Raw genomic sequence first — 21,684 nt, 5'->3', positions numbered from 1 at the left:
AAAGTAACGTCACTGGTTCCGGGATTCAGTTGAAGGATTCAATTGTTTTTTTTCAAGCCCTAAGAAATGGGATCTAACAGAAGTGATGAACTACGCCCTTATCCCAACTCGCGGATGATTCTGCCTACTCCCCACAATCAAACCCCCCCCGCTTCAGTTTACCTTCATAAACCTCCACCACACTCCCATCTGCTCCGACTTCCTGCAATTCAACGAACCAAACCAAGGCATGACCACAGCTTCTGCATGCAGCACAACAATCTTGTAGCTAGCTACAGTCCCACCATGTTGGTTTGAGCATGTTTTGGTTTCTTTGATGGTCAACTGTACCCCATGTCTCAGTCTGATGGGTAATGTCTTCTACATCTCCATCTGTTATCTTCTACCTCCTCTTTGACCTCCGTTTCACAGTCAATTATTCCATTCTATAACTTGTACACCTTCCAATGAAAGCATAACTAATATACCAATAAAATATCAAAAGAATAAATCCCCCTGACATCCCCCTTTATAATTAGTACAGATCCACTTCTCTTAAGAGAAGTTAGCTGAAGATGTGGGGTAGTAAATATTTAGCAATGTCCCATTTTGAGTTGATCTAAATATATATGAAAAACGCACTCTGCTCACATTGAGTTTGTGAAACAGTCTACATTGGGAGAGGTGTTTCTATTTGCCCCTGGCCTTTGGTTTGTCCTGAAGACTTCCTGCAGGCAGATCAAGCCCTACCTTTCTGCTGTATTTCCTTTCCAGTCACTCCTTATCTGCTCTGCCACTCCCTCTCTTCTGCGCTCCTCTTTTAGACTCCTCCAGCATTCCTCTCGTCTTGTGTTAACCATGCCACCCTGTCCTCCTCTTCCCCCCCCACCCTGCCCAGACCTATCCCCCCTCACCACCAAGTGCTGCTGATCTTCTGCTGGGGACGGGTGAGTGGACAGCGCTGGACCTCACCCCCACCCTCCACCTGTTTCACCCAGACACTGAACTGCCACAAGCAAGGCCGGTGTCTGTGGCGCTCGGCTCTAACCCACCCCAAACTCCCCCAGACTAAAACAGGCCAGGCCCTTTGACCCTACATCACCCCTTCCAAATCAAACTGTCCGGGGCTTGCAAGACCGCGTCATGGAGTAAAACCAAGGACAATAACAATCCTGTTGACCGAAGCCGAGAGAAGTGCATATATGTGGACTACAGTCCGTTAAAAGAAAGACATTGACGGATATCTCACAAAACAATTACTGTCATTTCTTCAGGGACAATGAATGTCCCTCTCAATGCCAGACCCAGGTTTCTTTCCGAAGTCATTTGACTTTTTATTAATTTAAACGTTTCAATTGTCCAATGATTTTGCACTACAACTTCATTGTAATTATTGTTAATTTTCAAATGTCTCAATCATGTCTAATCAGTGTTGAAATCATGTACAACAATGCCTGGATGGTTCATGTGAAAGGCATCTGTTATTTCTTTAGCTTAATACTGCTGTTTCTTTCACAGCTTTTAAAGTAGCTTTCTGTTAACATTGTTAGGACCAAGGCTCTGTATGATACTTCATTAACATCTGGTAATAAACAACAATAAAGAGGTCAACTCCAGTTGTGAATAGGCAGTTGTTGTGAGTATGCCTCCTGTGTAGGGGTTTGCACGTTTTATTCAAAGTTCACGGTGTATTTGGTTGAAATATATAGCTCTGATGTCACAGTGGTCATTGTGGGGTAATTATTTGCAGCAGGCAGAATGTGCTTTAACCTGAGTGAGAGGGAGATTGTCTCCTGAAAACTGAAACCAGTTGTATCAAAGCCTCTTTAGCCGGTAATCGGACAGCAGTCACGTATGGAATGTAGCTAGTACACCCCCCCGTCCTTAGTCCTTCTCTGTCTCTCTGCCTCTCCCTCTCCCAGTATGATTCTTCTCAGACCGTTGTTTTCCTAGTGGAGTTTGTATGGATGAGGCTGGTGACACGTTCTGTGATGTCTCTGGTCTTCAGGCACTGATTGAAGCATTATGGTATATCGTTCCTCTGTTATCACCATGTCTGTTTCCTCTGGCTACTGCCATGTGTAAAGCGGTATCCTGCTGCAGTTCAGTAGCCCAGGCGTCATGTCTAACCTCAAGGGCCTCATTGACGTAGCCAACCGTCTCATTCCCAGACAGCGTAGTCTTGTTCACTCCAAAGCCTTTAAAGCAACTGTTGACTTCAGTGGTAGTTCAGGATATAGGGCCTGCTAATCTGAGTTGGGTCCAGGTTTACTCCCTCGTGATGCTGAGCCTTCTGCACTTTGACAGTGTGGCAGAGTGTTTCCAGGTAAGTTAGAAGACGTGAGGCCCAGAGTTTTGACCTGCTCAGGCCCCTACATGGCCGTATCAGTGTGACTCAGGGCCTCCATCCATCCTGACGCCCTCTCCTGTCCCCCTCTCTCCCTGCAGCATGCCCCTCGTGGCTGATCTCCTGGAGACGTGCATCGATGATGTCATCCGGACCCCTGTTCCCATGGCGACAGCAGGCCAGCCTGAGGATGCTGGGCCAAGCATGGCCGCCTCCGCCTCTAGCCTCGCTGCGGACGACACAGTCTCTCTTGCCGGTGAACACACGCATCATGGATCAGAGACCAGACCGCATCACTGAGCACCTAACAGCCGTCCAGATGTTCTACATTTAGATAACCGTAGTAGTGACAGCTTTAGAAAACATACCCCTACATTTAAGTTATGTTCAGTAAGGTTGTATACATTTAAAAGACAATAGCTGCCATACACATTGGATGTTTGTAGCAAGAGGCTTGGTACACCCCCATTTAGTCCTTTTTCCAATGTCATAGAAAGTGCTGAGTAGGGCTATGTTGGCAGTTTGGCCAGTTAACTGTTACGTTAGGCTACAGTGAGGGGGAACAACTATTTGATCCCCTGCTGATTTTGTACGTTTGCCCACTGACAAATTATCAGTCTATAATTTTAATGGTAGATTTGAACAGTGAGAGACAGAATAACAACAAACAAATACAGAAAAACACATGTCAACATTTTTATAAATTGATTTGCATTTTAATGAGTGAAATAAGTATTCGACCCCTCTACAAAACATGATCCCTTGTGGCAATCAGAGGTCAGATGTTTTTTGTAGTTGGCCACCAGGTTTGCACACATCTCAGGAGGGATTTTGTCCCACTCCTCTTTGCAGATCTTCTCCAAGTCATTAAGGTTTCGAGGCTGTCGTTTGGCAACTCGAACCTTCAGCTCCCTCCACAGATTTTCTATGGGATTATGGTCTGGAGACTGACTAGGCCACTCCAGGACCTTAATGTGCTGCTTCTTGAGCCACTCCTTTGTTGCCTTGGCCGTGTGTTTTGGGTCATAGTCATGCTGGAATACTTATCCACAACCCATTTTCAATGCCCTGGCTGAGGGAAGGAGGTTCTCCTTCATAATGTTTCCACCTCCATGTTTGACGGTGGTAATGGTGTTCTTGGGTCATAGGCAGCCTTCCTCCTCCTCCAAACACGGCAAGTTGAGTTGATGCCAAAGAGCTCAATTTTGGTCTCTTCTGACCACAGCACTTTCACCCAGTTCTCCTCTGAATCATTCAGATGTTCATTGTCAGACAGGCCTGTACATGTGCTTTCTTGAGCAGAGGGACCTTGCGGGTGCTGCAGGATTTCAGTCCTTCACAGCGTAGTATGTAACCAATTGTTTTCTTGGTGACTATGGTCCCAGCTGCCTTGAGATCATTGACGAGATCCTCCCGTGTAGTTCTGGGCTGATTCCTCACCGTTCTCATGATCATTGCAAGATTTCCACGAGGTGAGATCTTGCATGGAGCCCCAGACCGAGGGAGATTGACAGTTCTTTTGTTTCTTCCATTTGCAAATAATTGTCACCTCACCAAGCTGCTTGGCGATGTTCTTGTAGCCGATTCCAGCCTTGTGTAGGTCTACAATCTTATCCCTGACATCCTTTGACAGCTCTTTGGTCTTGGCCATGGTGGAGAGTTTGAAATCTGATTGATTGCTTCTGTGGACAGGTGTCTTTTATACAGGAAACAAACTGAGATTAGGGGCACTCCCTTTAAGAGTGTGCTCCTAATCTCAGCTCATTACCTGTATAAAAGACACCTGGGAGCCAGAAATCTTTCTGATTGAGAGGGGATCAAATACTTATTTCACTCATTAAAATGCTAATTTATAATTATTATTATTTTTGGCTAGTTAAGTGTTCGTGGGCACTGAGAGTAAAGACCTGTGTCTGTGGTTGACCCGCAGAGGCGGCAGCACGGCTGAAGCAGCTGGAACTGGACAGTCCCCCGCTCCCAATCCCCTCCAGACCCAACATCAACCTCAACATGAACATGAACAACCAGGTCAGTACCGAGAAGGAAGGACAAAATGAAAGTAGGAATAGACTATGGCCTGTGGGCTCAAATGGAGACAGGCTTACTATACATCCACTGACAGGAACGTACACACCACTCCGTCCTGGGAACAAAGCCTGGCTAGTGTCAGTCGCTAACAGCGCTGCATTGGAACGTGTTGGGAAGCTAGCTGAGAGCTGCTTGACCGGTCTCTGGTGGAGCGGGACCATTTCTCATGGCAAAACAAATGTGAATGTCTTTGACTTCATAAGGGTGCCTCAAAGAGCAGGGGGTTTTGCCTCTTGAGGTGGTTTTAGTTCCACCCGGACCCTGGTCGGCTCATTCTGCCGAGGCAGAATGTCAAGCTAATATATGGCTGAGGCAAGTAGGTGGGCCGGGCCACCGACAGTATTGACAGATGGTTACTGAAGCGTGACTCATGCAAGCAAATGCATGCCATATTGACAAGGTATGGCTAGATTTAGTTGGTCGTTTTCCAAATTGGTCGCTCCAACTTTCAAGTAAGCAACTGGCAGAAGGTAGCCTGACTCTCCTCCCTGTGTTTGTATGCCTGACTTCATGTCCCCCCCCCCCCACTAGGAGGACGTGGTGAAGCTGACTGAGAAGTGTCTGAACAGCGTGGGTAGCACCAGCAGCCCTGTGCTCGCTCCTCTGCGCCCCCCAGAGGACCTAAAGAGCAACATACTCAAAGCCCAGGTAGAGGCTGCCCTCAAGGTACAGCACTCTGTCTCCTGACACTGTAATGCACAATCTTCACTGGGGGGCCGAGGGTGGGAACGGCCGAAAAGGATTGATCTTTGTCATTAGTCTTGTTTATACAGTCCCAAATGATTTGCAGCAATCACGTTTTAAACAAACTTGAAATATCAAACTATAGGAGGTATAATGGAAAATGATATGTTATATGATGCAGTTATTCTGTATTTTCAAAGTAGCCTGTTTGGAAAATGTGATCGCTGACATGCAGAACATCAGGGACTGGATGAACAGTGGATTAATGCAGAAAAATTGCTTTAGGTGACACTTTTCTTGGTATCAGCCAATTACAATTGTAGATGCTGTTGCACATGATCAAAAGCTATATGTTAGATGTTCCCATTATATATCCTTGCATATTCATAGTTCTGTGATTAAAAGATGGTCATTATCATGTTCTGTAACAAGAGTTTCTGAAAATAGGTCAACTTTGCCCACAGAGGGCTACATTTAAACCTTTTAATTCTATGAGATTTGGGTGTGCTTTTACTGTGAAAATATATTGCATGTTTCTGAAGACAATGTCTAAGACTGAGCATTTTGGACTTGTGCCAATTACACATTATTATTGCGTTATTTTAATTGCTACTCTCGTGGCTCACAATGGTAACACAATTTAATTGGAAACGACAATGTTTATTAGCTGTGAGTTTGAAAATGTTTCGGATTACACGTTTAGTAGAAACTTGTGAAATGAAAACCATTGCAACAATCCTGCTTGCCACTCCACGCGGCAAGCAGTTTGAACAAACACAGTTGGGTTGTTAAACACGGCACCCTGAACAAGCGCTGGAACGTGTCCAACTACAATTTTAATTGGCTGTTAGAGAAGTTGTTACTGGATGGAACTGCATCCAGCTGTTCCTAATAGCCTTCATGTGCAAGCATATCTAACATGTATCATTGGATCGTGTGCCTTGACAATATTTTGTAATCGGCTGATACCAAAAGGAGAAATATCTCCAATGTTTGTAAGTACTGCCAAGTACAGTACTGGAAGAGACTTAGATGTTACATAGGATGTGCTGTTTATGTACTGTAAACATTTAAATCAACTGGACATTGGACACAGTTGCTATTCTACATTCAAATGATGTAGAATTGCTCTACTTTAGTCTTATTGTGTGTGTGTGTGTGTGTGTGTGTGTGTGTGTGTGTGTGTGTGTGTGTGTGTGTGTGTGTGTGTGTGTGTGGGTGTGTGGGTGTGTGGGTGTGTGGGTGTGTGGGTGTGTGGGTGTGTGGGTGTGTGGGTGTGTGTGTGTGTGTGTTAGGGATCACTGGAGGAGCACGTTGGGGTTGGGGACAAGAACACCAACCTCCAGGAGGCAGCATCCAGGTATATGAAGACACAGAGCCAAATGGTTCTCTTCCCTCCTAACCCCGAAACCTCTTTAACCACCATAATGCATTACAACCGTCAGACATCCAGGCTTTACTATGCAATGTTACATGACAAAGGAAACCCCCATCTTGGAATGTCACCAAGCCTCCACTGTCTGCATCTCCCTGAGTCACCACGACAACCCACAGCTAGCCCCAGCCAATCACAGTCTTCCTTTAAAGCTCATTATCAGCTGGAATATTCATTAAGGTTCTTGGCATAACTCTGTTATGACATCACCCCCTGAATCAACGGCTCGTTCCCAGGGGCTGCCTACTTATCTGTGGGTGCGACTTGGGGTTGATTGACAGGAGTTTTTTTGCAGCAGCTGTGCTCATGTTTAAATGAAATTTCCTCTGAAAGAAAAACACTTATTCAAGCTGAATCACCGAACCTGCCTCCCTTCACTCTCACAAAACATGGGAATTGTTCTTGGCATTGTCAAGTGGCCTCTATATTTAGAACTACAAACCAAACTATTATGCACAACAGGAATTTACGCAATTATTGTTATTACAAATGACCATGAAGGGAAAACTCTTGACTTATTGAACATAAATGTTCCTCTAGAAACAATAAATGTTTAGGCTGAGCTGTGTGGTGGAGGGTGGGGTAGATCTCTGGAACTGTCCACTGCTTGTCTCAGACTGAAGGTGTAGATCTCTGTCTGGTAATTGTCTCAGACTGAAGGTGTAGATCTCTGTCTGGTAATTGTCTCAGACTGAAGGTGTAGATCTCTGTCTGGTAATTGTCTCAGACTGAAGGTGTAGATCTGTCTGGTAATTGTCTCAGACTGAAGGTGTAGATCTGTCTGGTAATTGTCCCAGGCTGAAGGTGCGTAGTGGACGAATGGGCAGCAATTCCTCCCTGTCTCTGACTGGACGTCCTGAAAAACAGGAGTCATGGGACCTCTTCAAACCCACACTGCTGACCTCGGCTGGGGCCAGGTGAGAATGAAGAAACAACCACTTTCCACTCACTCAATAGATTGACACCCATTAGGCCTGCAGTTTCAAGGGGATTTTCTGCATGTATTTGCTAACATTTTGATTACTCCTAGAATTGGGGTTCATTTTAGGTTTAGGAATGGGGGGGGGGTAATTTTCTTGGTCCCGACAAAGATAGAAAAACGTGTGTGTGTGCTAGATTAGGAGAGGGGCTCTTATGGGACGACTAGTCTATGGGACGCTAATCCCCCTGTGAGTGTATTGTGTTCATATTTAAGACTGTGTGTGTGAAGAAGGGAAACATGACTAGAGGACAACATTAGTCCGGTGTTCTCCTGGCTATTGAGAACTACAGCTCTGAGATACTCATCTGACTCTGTATGTTGCTTCTGAGTCTGTGTTAAATGGCGTGCTTAGCTGTGGTATGTGACTTGGCTGTATGTCTCAGCACTCAGGGCAAAGCTGCTGCTTCTTACAAAGCTCTCTGCTTCCATCTGGTGGAGCAGGGGAATTAACCGTGGCCAAATGACGCAATTCTGCCTAACTGCACTAGCCTGGCACAGCCGCCTGATCCCGTAAGCTTACAATTAAACGCTACACGTATATCAGTCGGGTTGGGATTCAAAACGCTTGGACATAGGGCATTGTGATAAGTTAATTAGAATGCGATTGGATGAACCCTCAACCAATTAAATGAACAACGCACATGATAGTAACAAAGAGCCAAAACTCTCAACAACCAACACTACTGTACATTGATTAAAACCGCAAACAAGCAGTTCAGTGAGTGTAGCTGATTAACATGTCAGAGAACGATTATTGCCGCCATTGTCACGAACGTTTGCACATCAACGGCACCTTAGCCAGTACCAAGAAAATATTTGAGGAAACAAAAACAGCAAATGGGAAATAGTCTCTCGTTAGCATTAACAGCATTAGGTTTAACATTGCTGAATGTTCCTGAACAATCACTGTGATAGTGCTCGTCATCGCCTAGACCACACCCATAAGTGTGCTGATTGGCCGGTTAAACGGAAGCTGGGTCCATACTTGTGCCTGCTCAGCCTGACCAGACTGATGCCCATGTTGTGTTTGAATGTAAGCTTGCAGGATCAGACGGCTGTGTCAGGCTATAGGTACACGCCTTGTGTTTTAAATATACGTCACCGTTGTGTCTCCATTGATCGTTTGCATCTTAACCTTGCCGTGGTTCTGGCGCTCCCTCATCGGGAATGAATGAACTCTCCTTCCTCTGCTCTCCTCAGTGTTGAGGTGTTGGCTGAGGACCTCGTGCCATCAGCACCCATGATGCCGTCTGAGGTGCACACTGTGGCTCTGCAATCCAAGGTATCCAGTTCACATGCTTTCTCACCAGTTTCCTGCTCCCGCCGCACGTTGCAAAATACCTTTGTCCAAATCCGTGAACTGGTTCGTAACGTAGCCACTGGCTTGTCGCAATCCAGGCCAAAGCTGAGAATCTGGACCTACCCCCTCTGCAGGCCATGATGCTTGACAACCTGATCGACTTCTCCGACCCCAGCCCAGTGGTAAGTCTGCCGTGAAACAAGCCTCGCGCCACCTGTAGCTCAACGTCCTTGTCCACAGTCGAGACCTCCAACAGCAGCAAACGTTTCGATCGCCGTGGAGTAGATGTTGAGCGTGTGTTGACGTGTGCTGTGGGTGTAACTCTTGAACGTGGGTCTCTCGTAGCTACCGCCAGTCCCAGTGCAACCTAAACCCCTGATATCACCTCGCTGGATTGTTCCCTCTGGTGGAGTGAGTACTGACCCCGTGTCCTCGGTTTTAGACTGCCTGTCTCTACTCTGTCTGTCCCTGTCAGCCTGTGTGTAGTCCATCCCTCAGCGAAGTGCCTCATGTAGAGACCCGGAGTGAACGTTCATTCTCCTCCCGTTCTAATACAGCCGCCCGTCACCATCTTTACTAACGGCCTCCTTGACCCCTCTACAAAGACCGGCACCCCTCTCCAACCTGAAGAGGGGGCTCTAGCCTCGGCCCTGCACCCCAACCTCTCCTCTCAAACTCCCAATGTCACTGGCACCAGGTAAATCGGTCATGATGCGATGTCATGGCTGCCTACATCGCTTTCCCATATGGACATTGGGCTCAGGGTAGCGTGTCTTAGTTGCCGTGTATTTTTGGGACCATGTAATTTCTTTAGGATGCTGTGTTTTAGGCCATATCATTACTCGTCGTGTCACTAATTGTCACCTGTAGTAATTAACATCCCATTTAAATTCATTATGGTCCTGATGAGCTTCCATATCTTATTATCAGATGTTTTGATGCACTGAGTTATTTTAATTATGATTAATGTTGTGAACACTAAAATGATCTAAGCTTTCTGAGTTTCTCATTCCAGTAAAAACAGCAGGGAAATTGAATGACTGCTTTTACAAACAGTACCCTGGGAATAATGTGCGTAGAATGATTGGTGGGAACAGTCAGGTGGAGTTTCTTGTCACCGTGTGTATTCATGTATCATTTTACTGATTAGCAACACTATAATTCTCTAGAATATTGCCGTCACGTTACCCCATGCCGTGTACACTGAAAGGTAGATGTGTTGTGGGCTTTTAATTCAGTGTTCTCCTCTTACCAGCACTGTGGCCCAGCCCCCAAAGGAAGTCGGCACCAAGACCAAGGGTCTGTTGACCACTGAGCTCTGAGGGGAAACCAGGGTCAAACATTTCCTGCTCCTGGAATTCTCTAACTAAGAGACTACTCTCCGGCCTGAGCACAACATGAATCTCCTACTGCATTCCTAACACTGGGGAGAGTTCCTGCTATACTCTTCAAAGGCATTCCTAAGCAAATTCCCAAACCAGCATCAATCAATAGATTTTATTTGGGGAAGGGGAATTCTTTGAGGGGGAAAAAAAATCCTTACTTTTTTCCCACCCCTCTCTGCGGTATCTTGGTACCACAGTTGTGTGACACAACCAGTCCTACAGTACACACAAACCCCTCTGAGATGTTTTAAAGCAGGAAGGAACTGCGGTAAGTGCGAACAGCACAAGAAGAGGGGCAAGGACATTAACAGAGGAAACAACGAGGACCACGTCTTAATCCTGGCAGTTTTTTTCAGCATACCCTTGGGGGAACATCCCTTTGTTCAGCAGAGCGCCTGCACAGCGCATATGTCCATTGAAGGCTGCCTACCCAGAACAAGCATCAGAGCCTAGCCTCTACACTGGACTTCAAACCACTGGATTCAATTGGAACACTGGACCTGGACTCTCTTATAGGACAGACAATGGCTTTCTATTGGCATTTTACTCCTATTTTGTCTTGTTTTAAAAAGAAATCAATACAAAGTCATTGATCGAACTGTCTTTTACCGGAAACTTCTACCGAATGATTATGGCGAAATATGTAGCATGCAGGCATGAAGTGAGCCACACACAAGTTGCATCTCAAACATTCTGACGATTCTTTGTTCAAGTTTTTTTTAAGAAACAAATAGCTATGACCTGCCTTATGACCTGCCTAGCTTTGTTTTTCTGATTTGCATAAACCTCCACAAAATGGAAGTGCTACCACTACAATTACTCCTACTATGACTATTTTGTAGTTTTGTTTATCATTCTACCTGCTGTGAGTCCAGTAATGAAACTAGAGCCTCCCCATTGTATGTATTGATCGTTTCTCATGAAGTAGTCTTGACACTGTTTGTCTGGTTGGCAATGTCAGGTGGGATGATGACTTGCATAGACTGACACAATCTGGTACGCCGTCTGTTCTTTTCCACACTAAGTTAATCACATCTATTTTCTTTTGTGGAATGAATGAGACCAACTGTATTACTGACTGTAATAAAATGTCATTGTATTTTGGATATTAGACATCTTGGTAACTCTGCTGGCGGTAGATCAGAAGTAGATTTTTTTTTTTTACACAAGACTGAAGGAGGAATGGTTTTAAATACTGCTAATTTGAACGTGAGCTGTGAACAACACCCTTCTCAATAGGAAAGACTTAAAACACATTGACTTCAGAAAACACATTACAGTTGAAATAATAATATTTTCATGGTTTTCCTCTGGAATACTTAGAACCACTTGGCTATGCTTTGTAGCGATCATTTTATTTTTTGTATTGTGAATTATACAAAGGTATTTGCCTGGCAAGAACATTCTTTGCCATATAACTGAATTACGTCTTCAACAGAAATTGAAGACTTCATGATTGAATAACAAGTGGTAATGGCTGAACAAAAAAATGTTTAAGCTCTGTATCTGAGATTATACTTTTCTTAGTTAAGCATAACAATTTCTCTGCTGTTTAGAAATAAAATGAAACTTCACCATGTAAGTGCAATTTTGATGTAGCTCTCATACGTTAATTTATTCCTCTTTTTTAAGAGCACCCTTATTCACTGAATATTTAAGTGTATTGTAGATGTGAAAACTGGTTTAGATATTGTCACCACACTGATTTGTATCATGTATGTACACTGATTATTTCTTTTTGAAGGACCTGTAGGCTAGTATGCCAGTAGCGATTTTGTACAAAGTAGTACATTTGAGTAAAGAATTCTTATAAGAAATGTAGAAACGTGTGAATTATTCTGTTTAAGCTATTTAGGCATGGTCTCTGCAACTACAAACGAGAATTTTGTTTCGTTTATACATGAAGTGTTTTTTCTGAATGATATTCCCATCTGCAACAAATTAGTACAGTTGGTGCAGGAGATGATATTCTGAATTGACATTTTCTAACACTAGATGGCAACATTGGGTGCTGTTGAACTCTACCGCATCATCAAGCTTCATACTCAACTGTGTTATTTAGTGCACTGGTTTAATCACTTGCTACATTTGAGACGTTGGATTGGATCTACATTTTCATAATTGTTTCAAATGCTTAATTTTTTGTGAAAATAGAAATCAACGATTAAAGGCAATGTGATTCTTATTCTACTGTCTGAATGCAACCAGCCTGTAATATTTGCACAGACAGCCAGAGTCGGATATTATTTCCATTAATTGGTCTTTCAACCAATCACATTAGATCTTTTCACGTCATCTTTTTCATAGCTCATCTGATTGGTCAAAAAACAACCATATAATTTAGTTTCAGGTCAACAACCTCCACAAACTAATAGGCTACTGATCACTTTCTTTTCCTGGAGTCCATCTTTATATTGTGAATTCGTATAATATGGTCATTTTCTTTCAGTGCAGTACTGAACACAATGTAATTCCTCGTCTATGAATAGTCGTCCTCTGCTTTACCCCCAGAATAGTCTACATTCTGTTAGGCTCCCGTGGCTCTTGTGTCCTGTCAAGGGAACGCACGCTCGAGACCCAGCAGTTCACTGGAGTCGCAGCTCAGTGCAGTGCGCCTCGCTTGCCCGTGGTTGGTTGGAGTTGCCAAGTACCTCGTATTAAACACGGATCGTTGTTTTTTTGTTTTTTTTTTACTCGTCCATTGAACCTTTAAATATTTTACGTTTACAGCTACGATGTTGGTGCATTTTATTGTGCGAATTATATTTCGTAAAGAAAGCTAGGCTAGGGCTAAGCAAGTTACTATCCAACCCATGTGTAGGCTTTCCTCACGAGTTTTTTTGCGCAAGGTGATAGTGACAATGACGACAGTTGAGCTGCGGTTGTAGTTGATTGAGAGATTAACGAGTGGAGTGTTTATGGATAAATACCATGGATATTTGAAAGTATCATCAGACTTGGATACATAGGAGTGGACAATTGTGATGATTTGTCGTCTGTTACACCAACGCTTCTCCAACTTCTGGCTTTAGGCATTACTTCTGAAGGAAGACCATGGCGACACATACCACTCCAGTGTTTTCGAAACAGGTGCTTATCTGGCTGGTTGTAGGTAAGTTTGGAGGCGTACGAGCGCAGCGAAGCGCACCACTATACTAGACCTTTCTAGGTATTCGTGTCATTTCTAAAATTAACGGGAGTATGAATGAGGTCGCATTTATGAATGATGACCACAAACATGCGTAAGAAGCTGCAAAAATTGACAAATATTTCCTGGGAAAAAGCTGCATGAAACAGCCTATCTTAAAATACTCATCCTGTATGTTAATATAGTACCATATGAATATGTATATTCAATAATTGAAAAATTATAAACAGTTTATTCGTTTGCTTTTCTCTTTTCTGTGTTTGGAAAGTTAGGCTATTTGTTAATTAAATACATAGGTTAAGCTGAAAAAATGTGTTCACGTGTTGAACTATATATAATACAATTTCTGCTTTGCAATTATCTAGTGTTTAAATAATGCACGGTTCTACTGGAGATAATTAACTGCATTCTTATCTTAACCAGCTTGCCGAGCTGAGGGCTGAGACCTGTGGTTTGCTTCTGTCAGTGCAAACCAAAGGAGCTTGCTTCACACTCCTGCTTTCCTTTCCCTTAAACAGCATCAACGTGGGGCATCTCTATTTACTGAACACTTACTCTCACTCCACCAAAAAACCAAGGTCTCATAACTGTGTCTAAGAAGAGGCTAGGGTTATTTTTGTGTATAAAAACTTCGTTTTGGGGGGGTTGCTGTGTAGGCTGCTGAAAAACAAAACAAAGGGGGTGATCATTTTCTAATTATAGTTCACAATTATATATGACTAATTATTAATATATGTTTTTTCCAGACAAACCTGGCAATTGTGGATGGCACGATTGGAACTATAAGGCTTGTTAATGTTTAACTATGTGTGAGTCATAACTGCAGTAGGTTAAGGTGTTATGGTCCACACCTCAACTCCGATAGGAAACTTAATTCAAACTTAAAAAAATATGGGCACAAATGAGAACGTGTCAGGCATAAACATTCATTTCTTTCTAGTGTTTGTCTCATAATAATAGATATTTTTAGCTAAAAAGTATCCACACACTATGTAATACAAGAAGTATATTCAAAAGCAGCTAAAAGAGGATCAAATGGGTTGTATTGACCTCCCTCATTTATTTCCCTTTTGTCTAAATAAAACTTCAAAAAGACAACTATTTTTTTTGAGTCATTTCCAGAGAATAACCTCATATGGCAAAGAAATGCAAATAGAAATCATGGGGAGAAAAAGCAGCACACCCTGGGTTTATACTGTGGATGCCTTAGTGTTTCTCATGTGACGTGTTTGTCACCCCAGAATGCTCCTTCTAATCTGGCATCCAGGCCCTCCTTCAGTCATTTGTCCAGGAGCCACAGCTCCTCTTTTAAATCTACAGTACATTCTACATTTTTATTAAAACCACATCACAGCTAAGCTGAGCATGGATAAACCCAAGTTTGGAAGGGATAACACCAAGGCAAAAGCCTACTGATAATTTTTTTGAAGGAGGGTGGTATTCCATGCATTCTATTTAAAGTATTTGCTTCCTATGTGAAGGGACTTGAACCTACTAACTAGATGTTGCCATGTCGTCAAGCCGTGTCCCTCGCTCTTTCTGTGGTCCTTTTGAACTCAGGCCGCCTGTGAATCCTGTTTTCTCCTCGTTGCATGATGTCATCAGGAGGAGTTTATTGAGCGTTCAATCAGACGTGCTGACAACAAGACTGAGGTATTCACTTGAAGCAGAGGTGGACAGAGAAAGGAGAATGAAGTGAGACCCAGATGATTTAGTTAGGTAGCTTAGCTAGCAGGCAGGCAGGCAGGCAGGCAGGCAGTCACCCCCACCCCCACCCAAATAAATGTATAAAAAAAGAATAAATCAATACAATTAAAACAGACAGATAATGAAGGAGCCAGAGGAGGGACCCTAGGGGGAGGTTGGGGAGGTTTAGGTGACTGAGTGGTGATCCAGAGTGGAATAAAACTGTGACCCCATGGGAATGAAGGCAGCAGGGAGAGAAATGTCAAGTGCACCTCTCCTCCCTTTCAGAGGAGGCTTTGTGTGGCCATCCTCGCAAAGCCCCTCACAGATTCATTACTGTCACATCCCCCACTACACTCTATGCCCCTCTACCTAAGAAATGTTTCCTGCGGTCTGGTTCTCTCTTTCAGTACATGCCTCTTAAGTTGGTCATCTTTCTTAAAAAATATGTTTTTAACGATTGTTCTGTACTAAACTTTGCCCTTCCTGGAAGGACGGATCGGACCGCATGCAGTTGTGCAAGAATCTTAATGATTGTCCCTGTTTGGCAAAGAGAGTTCCCCGTAACTGAAGCGAACAGGAAACGGTGGAGGTGGAGCCGAGGTAGACAGAACGAACAACCGGAGATTGATGTTTCGCTTGTTTATGCCTTTACAGTTGTCAGCTGGGCTTTGTGCTCAAATCCAGTTGGACTCAGAGGACAGGCCCACCCACTTGCCAGGGGGTTCATCTGGTGTAAACTATAGTATGTGCAGAGAGATCAGGAAGAAAACATGCTTCCTATATAGTTTTGCTGAAGTGATACATGATAAATTCCTTTCTTGCTCAATAGCTAGAACATAAGCAACATATCGTAAGGTTGGTCTCCCATACTTAGGGAGGGTTTACTTCTGAAATGCACTCATGTTTGAGACTATAGGGCTACGAAGCACCTGACAAGCCTTAAAGCAGCAGCCTTGTTTATTTTACGGCACTGGCTTTGACGCCTGTCTCATATATCATGTTTAACCTTACATAACAGAGACACAGCATACCTGCTGGCTGCAGTCTATGACTTCACCTTGTCACCTTCTTTGTGACCCAGAATCCCCAGGGATATATACACACTCACATATACAGTATTTACACATATACATGTACTGTTCAAAAACATTTAGGGAACATGTAATCATCACAGTATAATACCAAGTCAATTAAATTCAGAGATATCAATCTGTCTAGTTAGGAAGCATAAGTGATTGTGAATCAGTATCACCTGTTTTAGTCCCCCCTTCCTTATCCTTCCTGACTGATTCTTCTCTAGTTTAGCATTTTGCTAGTATCCTTGTCACTACTGGTAGCATGAGGCGGTACCTGCAGCCCATTCAGATTGCACAGGTAGTCCAGCTCCTCCAGGATGGCACATCCATAAGTGCCGTCGCAAGAAGGTTTGCTGTGTCTCCCAGTACAGTCTTAAGAGCATGGAGGAGATACCAGGAGCCGGGCCATTACACAAGGATGGACAGGGCCGTAGAAGGGCATCAAACCAGGAGCAGGACCGGTATCTGCTCCTTTGTGCAAGGAGGAACAGGAGGAGCACTGCCAGAGCCCTATGAAATGACCGCCAGCGGGCTACTGGTGTGCATGTTTCTGATTAAACTGTCAGAAACAGCCTCCATGAGGGTGGCATGAGGGCCCGACGTCCTCTAGTGGGACCTGTGTTCACAGCCCAGCACCATGCAGCTCAATTGGCATTCACCAGAAAACACCAGAATTGGCAGGTCCACCTTTGGTGCCCCGTTCTCTTCACAGATGAGAGCAGGTTCACACTGAGCACATGTGACAGACGTGTAAGAGTCTGGAGACGCCGTGGTGAACGTTATGCTGACTGCCACATCATCCAATATGACCGTTTTTTGGCGGTGGGTCAGTGATGGTCTGGGGAGGCATATCTTTGCGGGATCACACTGACCTTCACGTGCTAGCCAACGGTACCCTGACTGCTGTTAGGTACTGGGATGAAATCCTCAGACCCATCATCAGATCTTACACTGGTGCAGTGAGCCTGGGTTCCTCCCAGTGCAGGACAATGCCTGGCCTTATGTAGCCAGAGTGTGTTGGTAATTCCTGTATGACGAAGGCATTGATGTCATTCCTGGGCCTCACGTTCCCCAGACCTGAATCCAATTGAGAACCTCTGGGACGTTATGTATCGGTGCATCCGACGCTGCCAGGTAGCGCCACAGACTGTCCAGGAGCTCACTGATCCAGGTCTGGGAGGAGATCCCCCAGGACAGCATCCGCCGTCTCATCAGGAGCATGCCCAGACGTTGTCGGGTGTGCATACTGGCGGGGGGGTCATACACACTACATCATGAGTTACCATGACAAAATTCACACAAGTTGGAACAGCCAGTGATTTCTATTGTTTATTTAGATTTTCGGTGTGAGTTTGAATCCAGCCCTCAATATGTTGGTGATTCTGGTTTCCATTGACCATTATGTCATGTCATTTTATTCTCAACGAATCACGCAATGTACAGTAAAGATTTAGATCTTTAATATATTTCCTTGATCGAGACCCAATGTGTGATTTAGTGTTCCCTTAATGTTTTTGAGCAGTGTCTGCACACGCTCACTGTGTGTATATATACATCCAGCCCATTTATTGCTACACAGACAATATTCCTTTCCCAGTGTCACGTGTGTATGGAATAGGGGGCCTTCTGAGCTGCAGCATCTCTCCACATCTTCCTGTAACCGCTGGTCATAGCGGACCGGGAACGACTGAAGACAATTGCTCTCAGCGGCCAGTCATTCAGCAAACAGCCACCCACATATCTGGGGCCGGGATGGTAATGAAGAGTATTTGTGGAGCTTTGCTGCTTGACTGTCTCCCATTGAAGCCATGCTTCAACTCCCTCAGAAGCCCCGCGCGTGTGCACATAGCAGCTCCGCTTACAGCACTTCCCTGGCCAACTCATTGTGTGCCACAGGCTCTCTGATCCAAACGAGCTGCATGCGGAGTATTTGGAAGCTGACTGAGTGCGGAAACGTGCGATCAGAGGGGAACACACACACACACAAACAACATCACACGCACTTTGTACGTGTAGTTTTGCTGTGCTTTTACAAGGTTACTCAGGTCTGTTTTTATTTATTGTACAGTATGTCATCATTTATGTCAATTTGAGACCCTTGGCACACGGAGGTCATGACTGTGTTTATAATACTGACATTAGTGAGCCATTGTTTATTCTGGTTCTTTATTCTGTGTTTATAATTCAGAACCGTGGCACCTCACCCCCCCAACACACACACACACACCTAATTCAAAGCAAATTAAAACAAAATAGCTCTTTACGGACACCCCCTTACAACTCCATAAAGACTCTGGATGGGGTTGTATTGTACCGCACTATATGGAATAGCACAGCATGTGGGACACAGAGAAGCATATTTCAGTGGGCTGGGTCCTGGCAGGTAGCTTCCTGCATTAGCTAATTATTCAATATACAGGTTTGGGCTCACCCAATGCCCTGTCTGCACTGAGCTGCTGCATTCTACTCATTTGTTGAGGACAGGAAACGAGGAGAGGTAGCATTTCTTTGCTCCACTCTCATTCCCATTTTCTCCCTCTTCCCCTGCACTTGTACATTTTTTCTGTTGTTGCAGTTTCTCTACTGTCAAATAGTCTGTGGCTGTATGAAGCTGAATGTGTCCACAGTTGCTACTTGAAGGGTTATTCTGTATCTCTCTCTCTGTATCTCTCTGTATCTCTCTCTCTGTGTCTCTCTGTCTCTCTCTGTCTCTCACTCTCACCACCCCGGTCAAAAACATAAGTGTTGCATTTATAATTTTGTTCAGTGAATATATATCTCTCTCTCTATACACACACACACAACCGTTCATGTGTGAGGTCACTTAGAAATGTTCTTGTTTTCAAAAGAAAAGCAATTCTTTGGTCCATTAAAATAACAAAATAGATCAGAAATATTGGAACATTGTTTTTGCAAATCCAAGTTCATCATTTTAAAAAGGCTAATTGATCATTACAAAACCCTTTTGTAATAATGTTAGCACAGCTGAAAACTGTTGTGCTGATTAAAGAAGCGATACAGTTGGTCTTCTTTAGACTAGTTGAGTATCTGGAGCATCAGCAATTGTGGGTTTGATTACAGGCTCAAAATGTCCATAAAACAAATAACTTTCTTCTGAATCTCATCAGTCTATTCTTGTTCTGAGAAATGAAAGCTATTCCATGTGGGAAATTGCCAAGAAACTGAAGATCTCGTACAATGCTGTGTACTAGTTCCTTCATAGAACAGTGCACACTGGCTCTAACCAGAATAGAAAGAGGAGCGGGAGGCCAGTGCACAACTGAGCAAAGAGGACGAATACATTGGAGTGTCTAGTTTGAGAAACAGACGCCTCACAGGTCCACAAACGGCAGCTTCATTAAGTAGTACCTGCAAAATTCCAGTCTCAATGTCAGCAGTGAAGGGGTGACACCAGGATGCTGGCCTTCAAGGCAGAGTTGCAAAGAAAAAGACATATTTCAGACTGGCCAATAAAAAGAAACGATTAAGATGGACAAAAGAACACAGACACTGGACAGAGGAAGAACTCTGCCTAGGGAGTCACCCGTTCACTGTGTAAGGCTACATCAATAAATGTAAGTGGTATTTAAGGTCTAACGTTCCTTACATTTTTTGACTGCTGAGAAAGGATAACTGTTGGGGGTAGCCAGTGAATCTCCTAACCCATTAGATGTTGTGCTGTACATTGTGCTGTAGAAGCTTATTTTCCCAGGTGGGCCGCACGTTTAGCCCTGCTGCATATGTGATTGCACCTTATTCTCATTACAGTGCACTACTTTTTACTATGGCCCCACAAAACAAGGAATAGAGGGTGCTATTTTTTTATCATTCGCTCGCCATAGAACTACCTTTCTTCCCTTATTCAACAGTGTTGCCAGTAATATGTCACCACTTCGGTAATGAAATGAAGCCTAAGTTCATGGAGTCTAGAGTACTGCATTGCTCTCTCTGTTGTCTGGTCTCTAAACCTCTGGCTACTCTTGTCTCTAGTAACTGTGTAAAAGGTGTCATGGTGAAAAAGGATATCCTTTTTAATAAAGCCCAGAGAGACATTTATATTGTAGCTAGGCACTTGACTGGAGACTTGCTAGCTGCCCCCAAGCATTTAACCAGACACCAAAATATAGCAACATAGAGGCTGATGTATTTCTCCCTGGGATGTAACTAAGATTAAATGTTCCCAGCATTCACATTGATTGTAGAAATTAGCTACAAATTAAAGTCACATTTTGATAAGGACTCAAGCTTTTGAATGTGTGTATCTGTGTGAATGTTGCTGTCATTTCTGTTCATGTCAAGGTTTTCAGAGTAAAGTCATGGCTTCTGGTAGCAGGAATAGGGACCGCTAGTGACATCACTGCCAGGCTGAAGACACAGAGAGCCGGTGTCAGCCAGACTAATCACATCTCCTCCCCTCCCTTCTCCCAAAACACCTCTGACACATTCAATTGTCATCCTGTCATCTTCCACAGTTATGCCCGTGTCTTTATTCTTTCTCTCTCTCTGCATGTCTGTGTCGTGAGGTCTCCCTCGGTACATGTCTGTGTGGTGTCTCTCTCTCTCTGCATGTTTGTGTGGTGAGGTGTCTCTCTCTCCGCATGTCTGTGTCGTGAGGTGTCTCTCTCTGCATGTCTGTGTCGTGAGGTGTCTCTCTCTGCATGTCTGTGTCGTGAGGTGTCTCTCTGCATGTCTGTGTCGTGAGGTGTCTCTCTCTCTCTGCATGTCTGTGTCATGAGGTCTCTGTCTGCATGTCTGTGTGGTGAGGTGTCTCTCTCTCTGCATGTCTGTGTGGTGAGGTGTCTCTCTCTCTGCATGTCTGTGTGGTGAGGTGTCTCTCTCTCTGCATGTCTGTGTGGTGAGGTGTCTCTCTCTCTCTGCTTGTCTGTGTGGTGAGGTGTCTCTCTCTCTGCTTGTCTGTGTGGTGAGGTGTCTCTCTCTCTGCATGTCTGTGTCGTGAGGTGTCTCTTCTAGTGGTGTGTCTCTGTGTCTGTAGCATGACGCAGCCAGGCAGTGAAACCTCAGGCCCTGACAGCCCGTCAATTCTTACTCTGAATCTTAATCTATTGTGTACAGCGGGGAAGAGAGTGGCTGTGGGCTACAGTGTTCAATCGTCTGAAACTGCCATATGAAACGATTACATTTGCCTGTTTGCTGTAGGAGTTATGAATTTAATCACCTCCAAGTGTCCGAGTGAAATGTAACAGTGGTCACACCATTATTATGTAAGCTTCCTGTTCACCTCTCTGATACGGTAAGAGGCTGAGTGTGGGTTGCCTGTGTAGGTAGCCATGTGTCCATCGTCCAATTGTCAGAAATTGAGAAAAAGGGAGAGGAAAAGAGGCTTTCTGTGTTTGACTGCTGATGGCCTACTGGGGATGTGGAAGGTGTAATAGATGTGAGTGATCTATTACCAGCACCACACAGATAGGTGACAGATAAGTGCCCCAGTAATCGCTATAACAAATAGGGCATTCATCACCAAGATAGGTATAGGTGGGTGTGTGTGTGTGTGTGTGTGTGTGTGTGTGTGTGTGTGTGTGTGTGTGTGTGTGTGTGTGTGTGTGTGTGTGT

General features: G+C 44.2%; 2 protein-coding genes across 9 annotated transcripts in view; both read left to right on the top strand.

Annotated features, from left to right (window-relative positions):
• The window catches only part of epb41l5 (erythrocyte membrane protein band 4.1 like 5), a 38,106-nt gene extending 26,089 nt beyond the window's left edge, over positions 1-12,017 (top strand). Inside the window, exons 17-26 of one of the 8 annotated variants that reach the window (XM_020054971.2) lie at positions 2,428-2,582; positions 4,257-4,354; positions 4,946-5,080; positions 6,394-6,458; positions 7,331-7,450; positions 8,716-8,797; positions 8,950-8,997; positions 9,161-9,226; positions 9,373-9,512; positions 10,071-12,017. In XM_020054971.2, coding sequence (XP_019910530.1) covers positions 2,428-2,582; positions 4,257-4,354; positions 4,946-5,080; positions 6,394-6,458; positions 7,331-7,450; positions 8,716-8,797; positions 8,950-8,997; positions 9,161-9,226; positions 9,373-9,512; positions 10,071-10,137 — 976 coding nt within the window. In that variant the 3' untranslated portion in view covers positions 10,138-12,017. The other 7 variants (XM_010897586.3, XM_020054973.2, XM_020054972.2 and 4 more) reach the window with 7 other exon arrangements.
• Positions 12,018-12,581: 564 nt separating this feature from the next.
• The window catches only part of ramp1 (receptor activity modifying protein 1), a 51,459-nt gene continuing 42,356 nt past the window's right edge, over positions 12,582-21,684 (top strand). Inside the window, exon 1 of the mRNA XM_010897588.4 lies at positions 12,582-13,312. Within this exon, the coding sequence (XP_010895890.1) occupies positions 13,255-13,312 (58 nt within the window). The 5' untranslated portion in view covers positions 12,582-13,254. The remainder of the gene's footprint in view (positions 13,313-21,684) is intronic.

Source organism: Esox lucius, chromosome 16, assembly GCF_011004845.1.
Source record: "Esox lucius isolate fEsoLuc1 chromosome 16, fEsoLuc1.pri, whole genome shotgun sequence".
Lineage (NCBI taxonomy): Eukaryota > Metazoa > Chordata > Actinopteri > Esociformes > Esocidae > Esox > Esox lucius.
Note: the sequence above shows the minus strand (reverse complement) of the source record. Positions and strands in the feature narration are given on the sequence as shown.